The sequence below is a fragment of the Amblyraja radiata genome, chromosome 1, assembly GCF_010909765.2.
Source record: "Amblyraja radiata isolate CabotCenter1 chromosome 1, sAmbRad1.1.pri, whole genome shotgun sequence".
NCBI classification, from domain to species: Eukaryota; Metazoa; Chordata; class Chondrichthyes; order Rajiformes; family Rajidae; genus Amblyraja; species Amblyraja radiata.
In genome coordinates, this window is record NC_045956.1 from 150,078,037 (window position 1) to 150,097,434 (window position 19,398).

The 19,398-nt window shown below is 43.5% G+C and overlaps 1 protein-coding gene across 1 annotated transcript in view; it reads left to right on the forward strand.

Moving 5' to 3' along the window:
* The window catches only part of slc45a2 (solute carrier family 45 member 2), a 52,536-nt gene extending 33,380 nt beyond the window's left edge, over positions 1-19,156 (forward strand). The window contains exons 6-7 of the mRNA XM_033038563.1: positions 6,204-6,409; positions 18,878-19,156. Of these exons, the coding sequence (XP_032894454.1) occupies positions 6,204-6,409; positions 18,878-19,108 (437 nt within the window). The 3' untranslated portion in view covers positions 19,109-19,156. The remainder of the gene's footprint in view (positions 1-6,203; positions 6,410-18,877) is intronic.
* The last annotated feature ends 242 nt before the right edge of the window (positions 19,157-19,398 follow it).

A 19,398-nucleotide genomic window follows, 5' to 3' on the forward strand; every position in this document is an offset into this window, starting at 1 on the left:
GGACCACCTACTCAACCGCTACAGTCACCAACATACTGGAATTCTTGGCAAACCTTCATCACGATGAAGGACTCAGCTATAGTGCCATCAACACAGCTAGAAGTGCCCTGTCTGTCTATTTAACACAAGCACCAGGACAACAGGCCATGGGGTCCCACCCGCTGGTGGTCAAACTAATGAAGGGTATTTACAACTCTAAATTCCCTAGACCAAGGTACACCCATATATGGGATGTCAGTGTGGTCCTGACATACCTCAGGGGATGGCCACCAGCCGGATCCCTCAACCTGGAACAATTTACGCTTAAAACTCTCATGTTGATGGCACTTGTATCTGCACAGAGGGTCCAGTCACTACACCTATTGCGACTGGACAACATGATAACAGCTCCAGACCAGGTCTCTTTCATTATCCAGGGACTGATCAAACAGAGCAGACCAGGAACACCTAATCCAGTCGTGGAATTCCGGGCTTACCCGCCAGAACCACGGTTATGTGCCATGACCCACCTACTGTCCTACATAGACACAACCAAAAATATTCGAGGGAGTGTAAAAGCCTTATGGGTCAGTCATAAAAAACCTTATGGTCGGGTGACGAGCCAAACCATTTCGAGATGGCTCAAGCAGGTGCTAAAAGCTGAAGGGATAGACACTAACATGTACAAATCTCACTCCACCAGGGCAGCATCCACGTCGACGGCCAAAAGAATGGACGTGCCTATAGACCACATCCTGGCTACAGCAGGATGGTCGGGGGAAAGAACGTTCCGAACTTTTTATAATAAGCCATTGGCAAAACCTACTTTATTTGCAGAGCAAATTTTACAGACTGCAAATATTTAATTTAAGCCCAGGGGAGCAATTTAATTTCTTTGTTGTTATTGTTAATAAATACCGTTGTCTTTTTCTACAAACGGATTCATTGGTTGATTACGATAACACACTTCCTCCCTCAAGGACTTCGGCAGTGAGTGAAGTAATAACTGTTACACGGTTTGAAATCACAGAGCTTTAAAATCTTCACGTAGTCACTCACGTGACTCCGAAGTAAAATAGTAAGATTAAACGAGAACTTACCAGTTTGAAGTTTGATCTGTATTTTATGAGGAGTTACGATGAGGGATTACGTGCCCTCCGCTCCCACCCTCAATAATATGGGTCAAACTGATAACTGATGTCTCCTTTTCTTTACTATGTTTATTTCAATAACTGTGTCTATCTGTGATTGCACACCGCTGCTTTGAAGTATGCTTCACGTAATCCCTCATCGTAACTCCTCATAAAATACAGATCAAACTTCAAACTGGTAAGTTCTCGTTTAATCTTACTATTAAACATCCAACTATGACAAACTAGATTTGAGTTTGATGTTAAACCATTCAAATAATTCCTGACTTTGGAATAAAATAATATATGGTAGTTGGAGTCATATTCTACTATTGCTGAAAGCACATGATGTAATTCCCTTCTGTGATGGAATTCTTGTTTTAACTACAATGTAAGAAATAGTTATGGTGGAGGTAGATGTATTTTTTGGAGGATTGGGGAATTAAGGAGTCTTGGGAACTGGCATAAAAGAAGAGTTGTGGCCAGCATGGATTAGTAAGACATTCAACAAGATCCTTCATGGGAGACTTGTTGGAAAGGTTTATGCCCATAGGATGCAATGCAAGATGGCATATTGAATCCACAAATGGCCTGGCAGTAAGAGACAGTGCATGTGACCAATGGTGTTCCACAGAGATTGTTGCTGGAGTCCTCATTGTTTATAACATACGTGATTTATTTGGATATGGATGCAGAAGGCTGGATCATACGTTCATAAGTTATAGGAACAGAATTAGGTCATTCAGCCCATCAAGTCTACGTCATACAATCATGGTTGATCTATCTTTTCCTCTCAACCCCATTCTCCCGCCATCGCCCCATAATCATTGACACCCATACTAATCCAGAATCTGTCAATCACCACCTTAAAAATATCAATTGACATGGCCTCCACAGCCTTGTGTGGCAATGAATTACACAGATTCACCTCCCTCTAAATAAATTTCTCCTCATCTCCTTTCTAAAGGTATGTCCTTTTATTCTGAGGCTATGACCCTGGCCACTCTCCCACTAGTGAAAACATCCTCTCCACTTCCACTCTCTCCAGGCATTTCACTATTCAGTAAGTGCAGGACGTTGTCCAATGATACAAACATTCATGGAGTTGTTGACTATGTGAAGAATAGTCTCAGGCTACAGGGTGACATTAATGAGTTGATGAAATGTGCTGGGAAATGGCAGATAGAGATTAATCCTAATATATGTGAGGTGATGCATGTTGGAAGTACTGGTGAGGCTAGGACATTCACAGTGAATAGTAAGGTCCTAGGAAGTGTTGAGGAACAGTGGAACATGGGCATGCTGATCAAAGATCCTTGAAGATGGAAATGCAAGTAGTTGACACGGTCAGGGAGACATATGGAATATTGGCCATCATCAGTTGAAGCATTGAATACAAAAGAAAAGTGGGTATACTACAACTTTATAAATCTGGCCAGACTTCTGCTGGTAGTGATCATAAGTTCACCAGTGACAGGAGCAGAATTAAGCCATTCAGCCCATCAAATCTACGCTATTTAATCATGGCTGATCTATCTCTCCCTCCTAACCCCATTGTCTTGCCTTCTCCCCATAACCCCTGACTCACATACTATTCAAGAATCTATCTATTTCTGCCTTAAAAATATCCATTGATTTGGTCTCCACAGCCTTCTGTGGCAAAGAATTCCACAGATCAGATTCACCAACCTCTGACTAAAGAAATTCTTCCTCATCTCCTTCCTAATGGAAGGTCCTATAATTCTGAGGCTATGGCCTCTAGTCGTAGACTCACCCACTGGTGGAAACATCCCCTCCACATCCACTCTATCCAAGCCTTTCACTATTTAGTACATTTCAATGAGGTCCCCCCTCATTCTTCTAAACTCCAGCGAGTACTGGCTCAGTGGCGTCAAATGCTCATCATATGTTAACCCCGACTGTGAGCAGTTCTGGTCACCACATTATAGGAAAAATGTGATATTGCTGAGGAGGTTGCAGGGAAAATTCACCAGGATGTTGCCTCTAATGGAGCATTTGAGTAATGGGGAAAGAATGGAAAAGATATAGCTGTTTTCCGACGAGAAGAGGAGATAAAAAGGGGGTTATGATTGAGGTGTATAAAATCTTGAGGTGTACAGAAAGGGTAGACTAAATGAAATTATTCCCCTTATCAGAGGTGAATACAACTGGAGGACATAAATTTAGGGTAAAGGATAAGAGAATTAGAGGGGACCTAGGGAGCAATTGTTTCACCAAGAGAGTCGTTAGTACCTGGAATCAGAGAGAGTGTTGGAACCACAGTCACTGCCAGCATTTACGTGTCTGGATGAACATTTAAATTGCTCAAGCACAGAAGGCTAAGGGAAGATGCTATTAATGCTGATTAGGTGCCCACTGCTCAGCATGGACATGGCTGGCCAAATTACTCAATTCCATCAACGACTTTAAGACTCTATGAGCCATAATGATATGAATTGCACTTTTTTTTTTTAATTCTGCATTTTCTCAGTAGCTCTATCACCATATATTGCCATCTGTTTATTTTCTCCTTTGAGGTACATAATGTACACAGTGATGGTATGATTTACCTGGATAGCACAAATTTTTTTTTAATCACTATCTTGGTACTCATGACAATAATACTCATACAAAACAATATTAATTAGTAATTATCAGGAACAGCAGTAACCAACCTCCTTTCAATCACTTTTGCAACTCGTGTTTGGGAGCAAGTCCATTGATAATTTATTTGAAAGAAACCCCGGATATTTTATTGCCAATTGGACTCGGGCTGAGACAGGATGTTTCACAAATATTTCCAAGGTTGACTTAGAAAGATCAATATTCGATGGAGCAAGTATAAATTTTGTATCTGATAGCTGCTGCAGTGAATCTTTGCCTAATAGCTGCAATGTATCTCAATTGTCAACAGCAGTGGTCGCACAGAGAGTTGTGTGTCTATGGAATTGTCTGCCTCAGTGTGCGGTGGAGGCCAGTTCTCTGGATAGTTTCAAGAGAGAGCTAGATAGGGCTCTTAAAGATAGCGGAGTCAGGGGATATGGAGCGAAGGCAGGAATGGGGTACTGATTGGGGATGATCAGCCATGATCACATTGAATGGCGATGCTGGCTCAAAGGGCCGAATGGCCTACTCCTGCACCTATTGTCTATTGTCAAACCTTGATTTTTTTTTAGCAAATTCATAAGAGGTTGGAAGAGTGTTTCCATATGCAGACTTGATTAATTTGGTTTATATTGGCCTAGTGCAGAATCTATTTTCTCTTGTTAGGTTTTTCCCTCTGCAAAATGCAATACTTCTTCAAATGTTTTTATGTGCCTTATCAGTTCCATAGAATTTTCAAGTCAGATTCTACTGGCTAATGAATGAAACTGCCTTCAGCTCTTTAAATGGTTCAGCCTCCAGAATTTATGCAGTTGGGCTTTCTAGTGAAGACGTCCTGGACATAATTACTGATTCATCATTTGGAGACAGCTTTCATATTGTGCTTTCATGTGAGTGTCTAACTGGAACCTTTGATGCCTCAGGCTGGTATAATCAGCCCTCTCCATCTGGGCCAGTCAAGTACAGATGTGGAAAGGCTGCCAGACAGAGGGAAGACAATATATTCTGACCCATAAAGGGCCTGTCCCACTTAGGCCATATTTTTCGGCGACTGCTGTCGACAGTCACAGTCGTAGTAGGTCGGCAAAAAACTGGCGACTGAACCCCCCCACGACAATGTCTACGACAACCTACCAACTACTCGATGTCAAGCTGCGGCAAGCTACCGACAACCGGCGACCCATTAGGACGTCCACCTATGACCAATCCTATGACAAACTACAACCACACAGGCGACAACCAACGACAACCAAAGTAAACCTACGTCCACTCGCGACAAGCTACGACAAACCACGACCCTGTCGGCGACAACTGAAGGCAACTGAAGACAATTCAGTCGCCGGTACCTGTCGCCGGTTGACGTAGATGGTCGCCAATGGAATTCACCGAAGTCATCACCTGGCGACAACCTACGTCACCTGACGACAACCTGCGTCATCCTGGTGACAACCTATGACAGCACCTACGACAGAAGAAGACAAGCTACTTCAAGCCCACAGTCACCGAAAGGTTTTGAGCATTTCAAAATCCAGCAGCGATAAGAAAAAAGTTACGACTCTTTAGGCGACTTGAGGAGACAACTCACAACCATACAGGCATAAGCCCATGACTATGTAGCAACAGCCTGTAGTCGCTGAAAAAATCACCAAAGTGGGACAGACCCTTAAGATTGTTACGACATAGAGAGAGCCTTGTGGACCATATAATCACGTAGCTCTCAGCAGATCCCTGCTCCTTCATTCCTTCCCCATAGTAATGCAAATTTTCACCTTCAATAATCTAGTCAGTTCCTTTTAAAACCATAATTGAACTTGCTTCCATGTAATTTGAATATATTATTCCATAGCACAGGAGTTCAAGAAAGGTTCTGAGCTTTAAAGTTACAATGCCCAGGGGAAGGTGTGTATTTTTTAAATCATCTTTCCTTATCGCTGTTAATTTGTTCTACGTACATTATGTGTTTTAAATGTCAGAAGCACTTAACAATAGGTAAAAATCCTAGGTTTTGTTTTGACTAATGGCAAGGCTTCATCCTGAGCTTCAGTTGAAGCCAGTCAGCGATGTTCCAATGTCAAGGTGTTGCACTTTCCTTTCTTGTATCTGAGACCAAATGATCATTGAGACATCTCTGCCTAATTCAAGGGTATGGAGCATGATTGAGGTTGGGCCTACTGCATCATGACCAGGAAAATGTATGGGCCAAGGGTGATAACTCGGGGCAACAGGACAGCTCCAGGTCAATTCAGTCCATTGAAAGGGCAGACTTTTCAATTGGGTGAACATTTTAAATATGACACATAATTGGGACCCCAATTTCTGATGAATTCTGATGGTGGATGATAATAAGATATAAATCATGTTTCTATTCTCTGGTTGATTTGCAGATTAATATTTTCAATGCTCTCTGTAATAATTTCAGATCTCTAGCCTTTGTAGTATTTCATCATGCAGTGTCCATGAAATTGTTAATTGTCATTTTTGCTCTTCCAGATATACAGAAGATCATTATGCCAGTCATTGGATTGAAAGGATTGTATTTTTTGGGTTATTTTCTGTTTGGTCTTGGAACGGGATTGATTAGCCTCTTTCCCAATGTTCACTCCATCCTGGTCCTTTGTTCAATATTTGGAGCAATGTCAAGTACGCTTTACACCGTTCCCTATAACTTGATAGCTGAGTACCACAGACAAGAAAAGGTAAGAATTGAATGGACAAAAAAAATGTGGACATTTTATTGAGTCAGAATTGTGTTTTCGTCCGATAAATTCATTTAAATCTACTTAGGTGACTGTTCTCTTGGACACAAATCATAAGAATTTAGAAAATGTCAAGTAATCTCTATCTGTGCAAATGGGTATAAAAACAAAGTATATCTTAATTTGTCCTTGCTGTGCCACACCACTTCAACAAAATGGGAGTACACGTTGGTTTTGGGACGTGTTTTTCCGAACCTGAAATAAAGTCAGACCTTTGCTCCTTTATGTACATCCATGTTAATATCAATAATGTCTTCAAAGTATTTAATTAACCAGAATTGTTCACTGGGGGAACACTTACGTTCTTCAGAGAGAAAGCAATAAATTATTTATGAAATTTCAGTCTTAAATTTTGTTCCAAAATTAAACCAGGCATAATGGATTTGGTCATCTCTCCAATTGATTGGTTTTGTCAGTTTATACCCAGATTCTATATCCACGAGGTGCCTATAAACCAAAGTAGAATTTGCTGCAATTAAGCTTTATGCTACACTAGACTAAGTGGGACCCATTGGGTCCCATGTTCACACGGGAGGGCTGGTCCCCCAACGCAATATTCCACCTCTCCACCAATTCCAATATTTGTGGCCAGTGGGGGGGGGGGGGGGGGGGGGGGGGGGGCTTTCTGGAGCGCTAGTATGGGTATTGTGGGCTGAAGGGACTGGTTTCAAGAGGGCTAGTATGGACATTGTAGGCCGAATGGATTCTTGGGCTGGCTGCTCAGTCGCTCCAGCCTGGTGTGCTGGCAGCTCACTTACTCACAGCTGGTGGGCTGGCAATTGACTCACGACTATTCCTTCAAATTCCATTTCAAGCAGGGTGCAAGGCCACCAAATTCAAGAGTAGTTTCCTGCCACTTCAAGCAGGGTGCAAGGTCACCAAATTCAAGAGCAGTTTCCTGCCACTTCAAGCAGGGTTCAACACCAAATTCAAGTGCGGTTTCCTGCCACTTCAGGCAGGGTGCAAGGCCACCAAACTCAAGTGCGGTTTCATGCCACTTCAGGCAGGGTGCAAGGCCACCAAACTCAAGTGCGATGTCATGCCACTTCAGGAAGGGTGCAAGGCCACCAAACTCAAGTGCGGTTTCATGCCACTTCAGTCAGGGTGCAAGGCCACCAAACCCAAGTGCAGTTTCATGCCACTTCAAGCAGGGTGCAAGGCCACCAAACTCAAGTGCAGTTCCCTACCACTTCAAGCAGGGTGCAAGGCCACCAAACTCAAGTGCAGTTCCTTACCACTTCAAGCAGGGTGCAAGGCCACCAAAGACAGAGAGTCGTAACCTCTACCTCCCCATCTTGCAGAGACACTGAGCCACGCCCACACTTCTGGTTTTTATAGTCCCTGCCCTCTCCCACCGGAAGGGGAGTGGCCTTCATGGTGTGATTGACAGGAGAGAGAATCTCTACATTTTTTAAACATTAATAAATCTTTTATTTTTCATTGATGGGAAAAATCCTCGGCACCTGATGAGCGGAGGGGGACTCTGAGTAAGATGGCCAAAAATCACAGTCGTACGTGGTAGCGTTTTTTCTAAATAAATATACAGCACAAACAGGAAGTGGTCAAGATTAAACTTTTAATTATAAAAAAGGCACGCCACTTTTCAATAAGGCACACCACTTTTCATAAGGCACACCACTTTTCAATAAGGCACACCGCTTTTCAATAAGGCATACCACTTTTCAATAAGGCACACCACTTTTCAATAAGGCACACCACTTTTCAATAAGGCACACCATTTTTCAATAAGACACACCACTTTTCAATAAGGCACACCACAACCAACTTTTGCATTTCCAAACCAACCAACTTTTGCATTTCTAAACCAACTAACTTTCGCATTTCCAAACCAACCGACTTTCGCATTTCCAAACCAACCGACTTTGATATGATAGTGATGTTTAAGAGGGTTTTAGATATGCACATGCATATGCATGGGAATGAAAGGATATTGATTGTGTAGATATTGTGAGCTGAAGAGCCAGTTCCTGTGCAGTTTCTATGTTTTTAATTTGTGGTATGGAAACAAGCATGAATGCAGATCTACCTGTATTTTCTAATGGTGAGGGACTGAGTAATGACCATAGAAAGCTAGGCTTGTTTAAACACGTCATTTAAACCCAGTGTACTGATATTGTAAGCAATTAGGAAGATAAATGATATGTTGCCATTTAGTGCAAGAGGATTTGAGTATAGAAGAAAGGTTGATGAATCGGGACCTGAAGCAAATTTTATTGATTTCTTTATCTGAAAAAGAGTAAATTGCTATTGAGGGAATGCAGCAAAGATTTATTAGACTGGTTCCAGGGGTGATGAGTAGAGATTGATTAGACTATGCCTGCATTCTGTAGAGTTCAGAAGAGTGTTGATGCAAGCACTGTAGAGTGTTGAAGCAAGCAACATTTTTAGAGAACTCAACAGGATGAATGCAGTTAAGTAGCAATGTTACAAAATTTTGAGATTTTAAAAATCAAGTCTGCAATTTATCCCATCAGATAAAGCATAAAAAGAAGTTTAATTTGACACCTAATTCACTTTCATACCTTCAGTATTAAAAAGGTTATGGCCATTTTCATACTCGGAAATTAGCATCTTGTTCCCTATTGCTTTTCCATTGACTTAACACAAAAGCTGTGATCAAGGACAGTCAAAAGCCCATAACTTTCTTAAAAATCAAGAGAACTGAATGAAAATTTCAGTTATTATAGATTGAAGAATTCTGAAACAAATATAAAACATCTTACTTGGATGACCTGAAATTAAAGCATACAATTAGTTAATTACCTAATTGGAGTTAATTACAAAATTGACCATTGTGACGGAAATAGTAATAAACACCCAGACTGCCTTGAAAATTCAAAAATGTGATATTCTCAAGATCAGAACTTTAATATTATTGTATTATATGCTGTAAATCCGTAACAGATAGGTAAATAAATTACAATTTCTAGCAATAGACCAAGTCTTTATGGAGAAGATCAGTTGCTAGCTGGTACATTGGCATATCATAATCAGTAGCATCATCATACTCCTCAGATTGTAACCAATAAGGTTGTAACCAATAAGCAACTCTGTACATCTTGTTTTTCCTCAACTTTTCAATTTTGGCATTGTAAACTACAAGTTTTTGCTCTTCAAACCACACATGACATGCCTTTCTGCCCACTGCTTTCCCATTAACAATGTCCTGTAGATTCCATTTCTTAAGAAAAGGATAATTTAAAAAAATAGCCGAAGTATCCAAATAACAAATTAATCCCATTTACACAAGAATTCACAATATAGCATGATTTTTAAATCTCAGTCATGAATTTATATCCCAAATGGAAGGAATTTAATGTTTAATTCCCCATAAATTAATCTAGAAACATCCACCCAAAATATAATCAAATTATTGTTTTTTGCACAATACATGTGACTCAAACTGTTGTGAATATTTAGTTTAAAAATAATGATCATGGAGATCATAGAAAATTTAGACGGCTTATCTCTTTATCTCTAAAAAAGGGCAATTTAATCATCTTGCTTCTGGAACGCGATCAATTAGAACGTTGCATTTGCTGTGAATTTGAACCCCATATCGGCAGGAAAAACACTGCCGGTTCGTATGGGGCCCAAATCACATTTTCGCTTATAGAGGGTTGATTAAAGTCATCCCAAGAAGCAAGTTTATATGTAAAGTACACGACATACACCGTGTTTTGTCCCGTACTTGAGATCCGTCACGTTGTAGGCGTTGACGGCGTTAGAAGTCACTTTTTATTTTAATATAATTATGAAATTGTCTCGCGATTAAAAAAAATTAAAATCGGGAATGGACGTCGGAAGGATTTTTCTGCATCAGCTAGCAGCCCGAGGAAATCCGCTTCGGACAGGCGGTAGAAAACTGGATTTTAATCACCCCCCCAAAGGCGCCAAAGTTTTGTAAGATCGTTAAGTTAAGATGATTCTCCAATTTGTACGGTATGGATCATGGAAACTGAGAATAAAAGGAAGACCATTAAGGACTAAGATGATGAAGGGAGGTTGAGAAGAGACCTGAAAGAAGCATATAAACCCTACTGCCTGGGAAACTGAAGCTCTGGTGCCTACAGTTTGGACTCCTTCCTCGGACAATGTGGCCACTGACCATTTATGAAGCCCCAATAACAACTGTGGAGAAGATGGAGCGAACCATAACTTCATACGCGAAGAAATGGCTCGGGGTCCCACGATGTCTAACTAACATCGGCCTATATGGCAAAGGGGTCCTGGAACTACCTCTCACTAGTCTAACAGAGGAATACAAGTGTTCTAAAGTAAGACTTCAGATGACACTGAGGGACTCTAGAGACAAGACCATCAGTGCTGTTGCGCCGCCCCTAGTAACTGGCCGGAAGTGGACGCCATCTGATGCATTACAGCAAGCTTCATCAGCCCTGAGATACAAAGACATCGTGGGGCAAGTCCAGCAGGGAAGAGGAGGCTTTGGCCTTACGACAAGTAAACCAACTTGGCGAAAGGCCACAACATCAGAGCGGAGGACATTGGTGGTCGAGGAGGTGCGGCGACAAGAGGAGGCCGCAAGAAGTGCAAAGGCGGTCTCTCTTGCCAAACAGGGGCAATGGATGCAGTGGGAAGGTGTGGAGCGGAGGAAGATCAGCTGGAAAGAACTATGGGAAATGGAAGCAAGCAAGATCAGCTTCATCATCAGAGCGACTTATGACGTGCTTCCATCACCAAAGAACCTCCATCAGTGGTACGGCGAGGATCCAACCTGTGCCCTCTGCCCAACTCCAGCGACCCTCAAACACATCATGGTAGGCTGCAAGACCAGCCTCACGCAAGGGAGATACACGTGGCGGCATAATCAGGTACTAAAAAGCCTGGCATCAGCCCTTGAGAACAGGCGGTGTGCGACCAACTCCTTGCCTCCGAGAGCAAGCAACCCCCTCCCCCTAAGGGCAACAACCTTTGTCCGAGAAGGACAGAAAACATCTAAACATCCTTCCACCAGATCAGAAGAAGGAAACCTATGCAGGGCCCGCGACTGGAGGATGCTGGCGGACATTGGCCGACAACTAGTTTTTCCACCTGAAATTGCTTCCACCAACCTCAGGCCAGACTTGGTGTTCTGGTCCCCTTCACAGAAGACTGCTTACATCATAGAGCTCACAGTTCCATGGGAGAACTCTGTTGAGGAGGCCTATGAGCGTAAGAAGCTGCATTACGCAGAGCTTGCAGCAGAGGCAACGCAGCGTGGCTGGAACACCAAAGTCTATCCAGTTGAAGTGGGATGCAGAGGATTTGTTGCGTCATCTACCATCAGACTGCTGAAGGAGCTTGGAATCCACGGTCAGGCTCTGCGGAAGACCATAAGATCACTCTCAGAGGCGGCTGAAAGAAGCAGCCGGTGGATTTGGCTCAAGCGGAAAGATCCATGCTGGGCCCCAAGTATTTCAGGGTGAATCTTTGGGACGGTTTGACACCGGACACGCGCTGAGGGCTGATCATCCTGCAGCGGGCCGCCCTTGTGGAGGGTGTATAGTGATAAAAGGCCGAAACACCCAGTGATGCAAGGGTACACTACTGATGATGTGTCCTGTGCCCAACTGTCCTAAAGGTTACCCAGGCCAAGATATACGTATCCACTCCCCCACCCCCCCCCCCCCCCCCCCCCCCCCCGCCCCCCCCCCCACAGATGTTGAGCGTCTACCACTCTCAACAATCAACGAATGTCGTGAAATGCTCCCCACCTATTGGCACAAGGGACTTCTTAACATCTTGTCCTGTGTATTTGATTCTATGAAATTGTCTCGCGATTAAAAAAAATTAAAATCGGGAATGGACGTCGGAAGGATTTTTCTGCATCAGCTAGCAGCCCGAGGAAATCCGCTTCGGACAGGCGGTAGAAAACTGGATTTTAATCACCCCCCCAAAGGCGCCAAAGTTTTGTAAGATCGTTAAGTTAAGATGATTCTCCAATTTGTACGGTATGGATCATGGAAACTGAGAATAAAAGGAAGACCATTAAGGACTAAGATGATGAAGGGAGGTTGAGAAGAGACCTGAAAGAAGCATATAAAGTAATGGCAGGCATAGATAGGGCACACAGCCAGAACCTTTTTCCCCTGGGTGGAAATGAGAAAGACTAGAGGGCATAGCTTTAAGGTGACCAGGGCAAAGTTTAAAGGAGATATGCTGGGCAAGTTGTTTACACCAAGTGGTGGATGCCTGGAATGGTCATAGAGTGATACAGTGTGGAAACAGACCCTTCGGCCCAACTTGCCCACACCGACCAACATTGTCCCTGCTACACTAGTCCCACCTGTCTACGCTTGGTCATATCCTTCCAAACCTGTCGTATGCTTGTACCTGTCAAACTGTTTCTTAAACAATGGGATAGTCCCAGCCTCAACTACCTCATCTGGAAGCTTGTTCCATTCACCCTCCACCCTTTGAGTGAAAAAGTTACCCCTCGGATTCCTATTAAATCTTTTCCCTCTTCACCTTGAACCTATGGACTCTGGTCCTCGATTACCCTACTCTGGGCAAGAGACTCTATGCATCGACCCGATCTATTCCTCTCATGATTTTGTACAGATCTTTGTTTTGAATGAATTGAGTTTCCACAGTGATTGTGATCTTCAAGAGGTTTTTAGATATATGCATGTGGATATGCAGAGAATGGAAGGAAATGGATCACATATAGGCAGGGATTAGTTTAATTTGGCATTAGGTTTAGCACAGACATTGACTGAAAGACCTGTCCCTGTTCTATATGGTTCTACAATATGAAGCTTATCAATATAGAGGGTAGAGATTCTTTGGAATGCTCTACTCTGGAGCACTGTGGAAACTCAATTCATTCAAAACAAAGATCTGTAGATTCCTGGACATTTAAGAGATTAAAGGATTGGGTGAAGAGCAGGAAAAGGTCTATGGTTGAAGTTCACTCATGATATCGATGAATCATCAATAGACCAAATGGTCTTCTTTAAAGGCATCACAGGTAGAGAAGGTGGTAAAGAAGGCTTTTGGTACATTGGTCTTCATCAGTCAAGGTGTTGAGTATAGATATTAGGACATTATGAGCAAAGAAGGGAAGAGAATTAAATTTTTTTCGCCTTCCATCACAACGAGGAATGTGGAGGAGTCAGTGGTGGATGTTTATGTGAAAATGTATTATGTGTGTTTTGTTGCTTTTTATTGGTATGACTGTATGGCAAATCAAATTCCTCGTATGTTGCAAAACATACTTGGGTAATAAAGTGATTATGATTATGATTATTTAAGAAAGAACTGCATATGCTGGAAAAATCGAAGGTAGACAAAAATGCTGGAGAAACTCAGCGGGTGAGGCAGCATCTATGGAGCGAAGAAATAGGTGACGTTTTGGGTCGAGACCCTTCTTCAGGCTGGTCATGATTATGATTATACAAGGGAGAGATTAGACGATGTAGGCCCCCTTCGGTCATGACTGACCATGGGTGATGAATCCTAGTTTGCAGGTGATGTGCGGACAGATGCAAGCCTGGGCGATGTCATATGGAGGACAGGCTGTTGCCCATGCAGCACGTCCCCCCACTCCACGTCGTTGATCGATCCAAAGGATTAGCAGGGCTGTTACAGTTTGGCACCAGCGCCATCGCAGGAGCTGCCTGAGCGAGGTTGTAGACAACGACAAACTTCCTTAGGGGCTCCGAATCCAGATTTTCTTGAGGTTTACTCCCGGAGCCTTTTCCATGACTGGATTTGGCCACAAGGCAGTGGAGGTTTTAAATCAGTTTTCCCTCTACTAGATGGACTGCCTTCCCAGGCTGACGAGCCCCATCTACCCGAGACTCATGGGGACGGGAGCGTCTACTTTCTGGTGCAGGTCTATAGCACCTGCCCACTGCCCACAATTAGACGATAGACAATAGAGAATAGGTGCAGGAGGAGGCCATTTGGCCCTTCGAGCCAGCACCGCCATTCAATGTGAACATGGCTGATCATCCCCAATCAGTACCCCGTTACTGCCTTCTCCCCAAACACCCTGACTCCGCTATCTTTAAGAGTCCTATCAAGCTCTCTCTTGAAACTATCCAGAGAACCGGCCTCCACCGTCCTCTGAGAATTCCACAGACTCACAACTCTTTGTGTGAAAAAGTGTTTCTCATCTTCGTTCTCAATAGCCTACCCCTTATTCTTAAACTGTGGCCCCTGTTTCTAGAGTCCCCCAACATCGGGAACATGTTTCCTGCCTCTAGCGTGTCCAAACCCTTAATAATCTTACATGTTTCAATAAGATTCCCTCTCATCCTTCTAAACTCCAGAGAACACAAGCCCATCTCAGGATTTAACCTTGTAAACCTACGCTGCACTCCCTCAATAGCAAGAATGTCCTTCCTCAAATTAGGGGACCAAAACTGCACACAATACTCCAGGTGTGGTCTCACTAGGGCTCTGTATAATTGCAGAAATACCTCTTTGCTCCTATATTCGATTCCTCTTGTTATCAAGGACAACATGCCATTCACTTTCTTCACTGCCTGCTGTACCTGCATGATTACTTTCATTGACTGATGAACAAGGACCTCCCAGATCCCGTTGTACTCCCCCTTTTCCCAACGACACCATTTAGATAGTAATCTGCCTTCCTGTTTTTGCTACCAAAATGGATAACCTTACATTTATCCACATTAAATTGCATCTGCCATGCATCTGCCCACTCCCCCAACCTGTCCAAGTCACCCTGCATTCTCATAGCATCCTCCTCACAGTTCACACTGCCACCCAGCTTTGTGTCATCTGCAAATTTGCTAATGTTACTTTGAATTCCTTCATCTAAATCATTGATGTATATTGTAAATAGCTGCGGTCCCAGCACCGAGCCTTGCGGTACCCCACTAGTCATTGCCTGCCATTCTGAAAGGGACCCGTTAATCCCTACTCTTTGTTTGCTATCTGCCAACTAATTTTCTATCCATGTCAGCTCTACCCCCAATAACATGTGCCATAATTTTGCCCACTAATCTCCTATGTGGGACCTTTTCAAATGCTTTCTGAAAGTCTAGGTACACTACATTCATTGGCTCTCCCTTGTCTATTTTCCTAGTTACATCCTCATAAAAATTCCAGAAGATTAGTCAAGCATGATTTCCCCTTCATAAATCCATGCTGACTTGGACCGATCCTGTTACAGCTATCCAAATGTGCAGCTATTTCATCCTTTATAATTGACTCCAACATCTTCACCACCACCGATGTCAGGCTAACTGGTCTATAATTCCCTGTTTTCTCTCCCGCCTTTCTTAAAAAGTGAGATAACATTAGCTACCCTCCAATCCCCAGGAACTGATCCTGAATCTATAGAACATTGGAAAATTATCACCAATGCGTCCACGATTTCTAGAGCCATTTCCTTAAGTACCCTGGGATGCAGACCATCAGGCCCTGGGGATTTATCATCCTACAGTCCCATCAGTCTACCCAGCACCATTTTCTATCTCATGTATATTTTCTTCAGTTCCTCCATCACCCCATATCCTCTGGCCACTAGTACACCAGGAAGATTGTTTGTGTCCTCCTTAGTGAAGACAGGTCCAAAGTACCTGTTCAACTCATCTGCTATTTTCTTGTTCCCCATAATAAATTCACTGTTTTCAGTCTTCAAGGGTCTAACTTTGGTCTTAACTAATGTTTTCCTCTTCACATACCTAAAGAAGCTTTTACTATCCTCCTTTATATTCTTGTCTAGCTTACCTGCTCTAAGAATCCATCATGGAGGCACTCCACAAACTCCCTTACTTGGGGTCCAGTATCAACCTGATTTTCCCAGTCTACCTGCATGTTGAAATCCCTTAACAACTGTAGCATTACCTTTACTACATGCCAATTTTAACTCTCGATTCAACTTGCACCCTATATCCAGACTACTGTTTGGGGGCCTGTAGATTAGTCCCATTAGGGTCTTTTTACCCTTACAATTCCTTAGTTCTATCCATACCGACTCCACATCTCCTGTTTCAATGTCACCCCCTCACAAGGGACTGAATTTCATTCCTCACCAACAGAGCTACCCCACCACCTCTGCCCACCTGTCTGTCTTTTCGATAGGAGGTGTACCCTTGAATATTCATTTCCCAGCCCTGGCCCTCTTGCAGCCATGTCTCTGTAATTCCCACAACATAATACTTCCAGTTTCTAACTGAGCCTCAAGCTCATCCACTTTATGTCTTATACTTTGTGCATTCATATACAACACTTTGACCTCGGTATTCACCTCCCATCTCGCACCGCTCACAATTGGCCCTGACCTTACTCTCTTATCCCTTCTCGAACTTTCCTTCCCATTACTTTGAGAGTCTTTTGTAACTTTCCTGTACTCACTTCCCCTTCAACTGCATCTTTATACTCCCAATTTGTCAATTCCTCCCCCCCACTATTTAGTTTAAAACCCCACTAGCAATCCTGCCTGCCAGAACGTCGGTCTCCCTCCAGTTAAGGTGCAACCCGTCCCCTTTGTACAGGTCACCCCTACCCCAGAAGAGATCCCAGTGGTCTATTAATCTAAATCCTTGCTCCCTGTTCCAGCCCCTCAGCCACACATTCAGATCCCCTATCTCCCTGTTCCTGTCCTCACTAGCACAAGGTACTGGAAACAATCCAGAGATAACCACCCTAGAATTCCTGCTTTTCAGTCTTCTTCCCAACTCTCTGAAGTCATGCTGGAGAACCTCCTTCCTCTTCTTCCCGATGTTGTTTGTGCCTATGTGCACAACTACTGCCGGCTGTTCACCTTCTCTCTCTCGAATATTCAGAATTCGGCTCGTGACATCCTGAACCCTGGCAGCAGGGAGGCAACAGACCATCCTCGCATCTCGTCTGCCGCCACAGAATCGCCTGTCCGCATCTCATACGATAGAGTCACCCACATCGGTCTCGCCGGTCAAGTCCCATTTCTAGGATTGGAGCCACCGACGTGTCCGCCGCTCGGACTGGAAACATCGTCTCCCCTGACAGTTCCCAAGAGGGCGTACCAGTTTTCATTAGGCACAGCCACCCGAGTCTCCTGCACTCCACGATTTCCACCCTTTCTCTCCGTCACACACCTTTGTTCTTACCATATCCGTGGCGTGACTACCTCACTGTAGGTCCTGTCCAGGAAACTCTCTTTTTCCCGGATGGCCCTGAGGTCATCCAGCTGCTTCTCCAGTGCCCCAACACAGTCCTTCAGGAGCTGAACCTGGATGCTCACTTGCCACAGTTGTAGCAGCCAGAGGCTCCATCCATATCCATGGCCTCCCACATCCTGCAAGAATCACACTGTCTCAACTTACCCATTATGTGTTCACTGCATCCCGTCCTCACTAGCTTTTTGTGTAGTCTCCTCTCCTCAGCCTCCTCGCCAAAGACTCACACTTTTCTCTCGAGGCACTTCCCTCACTGCCGCTCCCCTCGAGCAGCCTTGCTTATATTTGCTGATAAATTGCCTAATTTGCCAATTTACACATCAAATTCCTCAGTTTAAAACAAATTCCTCAGTTTTTCCCCTCTGACTCACCTTTCCCATGGGTTTCAGCCAGTAAGCTCTTCTCCCTGCTTCTCTTTTCTTGCTGCTTCTCCGAGCTCCATGTAAGCACTGGGCTAACACTGGCTTTTTGACGCTATTAGGAAAGCTGGGCTTTTATTTCTCAGGGTGCAGCAAGATAAGGGATGATCATATAGAGCTATATAAAACACTGATTGAAATTGATAGGTTAAAAGCACAGAGTCTTTTACCCAGGATAGGGGAATCAAGAGCCAGAGGTCATAAGTTTAAGGTCAGAAGGAAAAGATTTAATGAGATTCTGTGGAGCAACCTTTTCACTCAGAGAGAGGTAGTTATATAGAACAAACTGCCAGGAGGTAATTGAGGCTGTTACTATACCGCATTAAAAACACACCTGGACTGGTATATGGATAGGAACGTTTTGAGGGATATGGGCCAAATGGGATGAGGTTAGATGGGACATCTTGGGGTCGGCTTAGACAAATTAGGCCAAGATGCCTGTTTCGGTGTTGTATAGCTCTGTAATACAGTAAATGACCCGACAAGATGGAGGCCATTAAGCCCATTGAGTCCATGTCAGCTTCCAGCAGAGAAATTCCATTACTTTGTATTATTCCCCAGAAGCCCAGCTTGTTATTTTCTTCCTCACATGTGCACCAACCTCTCCATTTGATTATTTTACCAGTTTCATTGACTGTGGATGATTTACATTAGCTCATTACTCGTCCAGCTGGTCTTTAGGTTGTGGGGGGAAACAGAGCATCTGGAGGAAACCAATTCTCCTGTTTCTAATAGATTTGTTGTCTCAATGATCATGCTGTTGAAACTTAAACAAATTATAATGGGTTCATAAAATTGTTTAGTTTTGTACATCACAACTCTTTTTTTTTCAGATTGAAAAAGCAAAGAATGGACCAGCCTCTGGTGAAGACAGGGGGAAAGGTATCGACTGTGCTGCTCTCACCTCCATGGTCCAGTTGGCACAAATCATAGTCGGGGCAGGAATTGGGGCTCTGGTTAACATGGTTGGCACCGTGAAGGTGGTAATGATCGCTTCATCCGCCATCTCCTTTATGGGCTGTTGCTTCGTTGCATTATTTGTTCATTATGTTCACTCAGATTAATGCAGATTATGAGTGATGATAGACACAAAATGCTGGAGTAACTCAACGGGACAGGCAGCATCTCTAGTTAGAAGTAATGGGTGATGTTTTGGGTCAAGACCCTTCTTCAAACCGACTTAGTCTGAAGAAGGGTATCAACACGAAACGTCACCCATTCCTTCTATCCAAAGCTGCTGCCTGTCCCGCTGAGTTACTCCAGCATTTTGTGTCTATCTTCGGTTTGAATCGGCATCTGCAGTTCCTTCTTACAACAAAGATTATGATTGTCTGTCTTCCCAATTTCATTACAC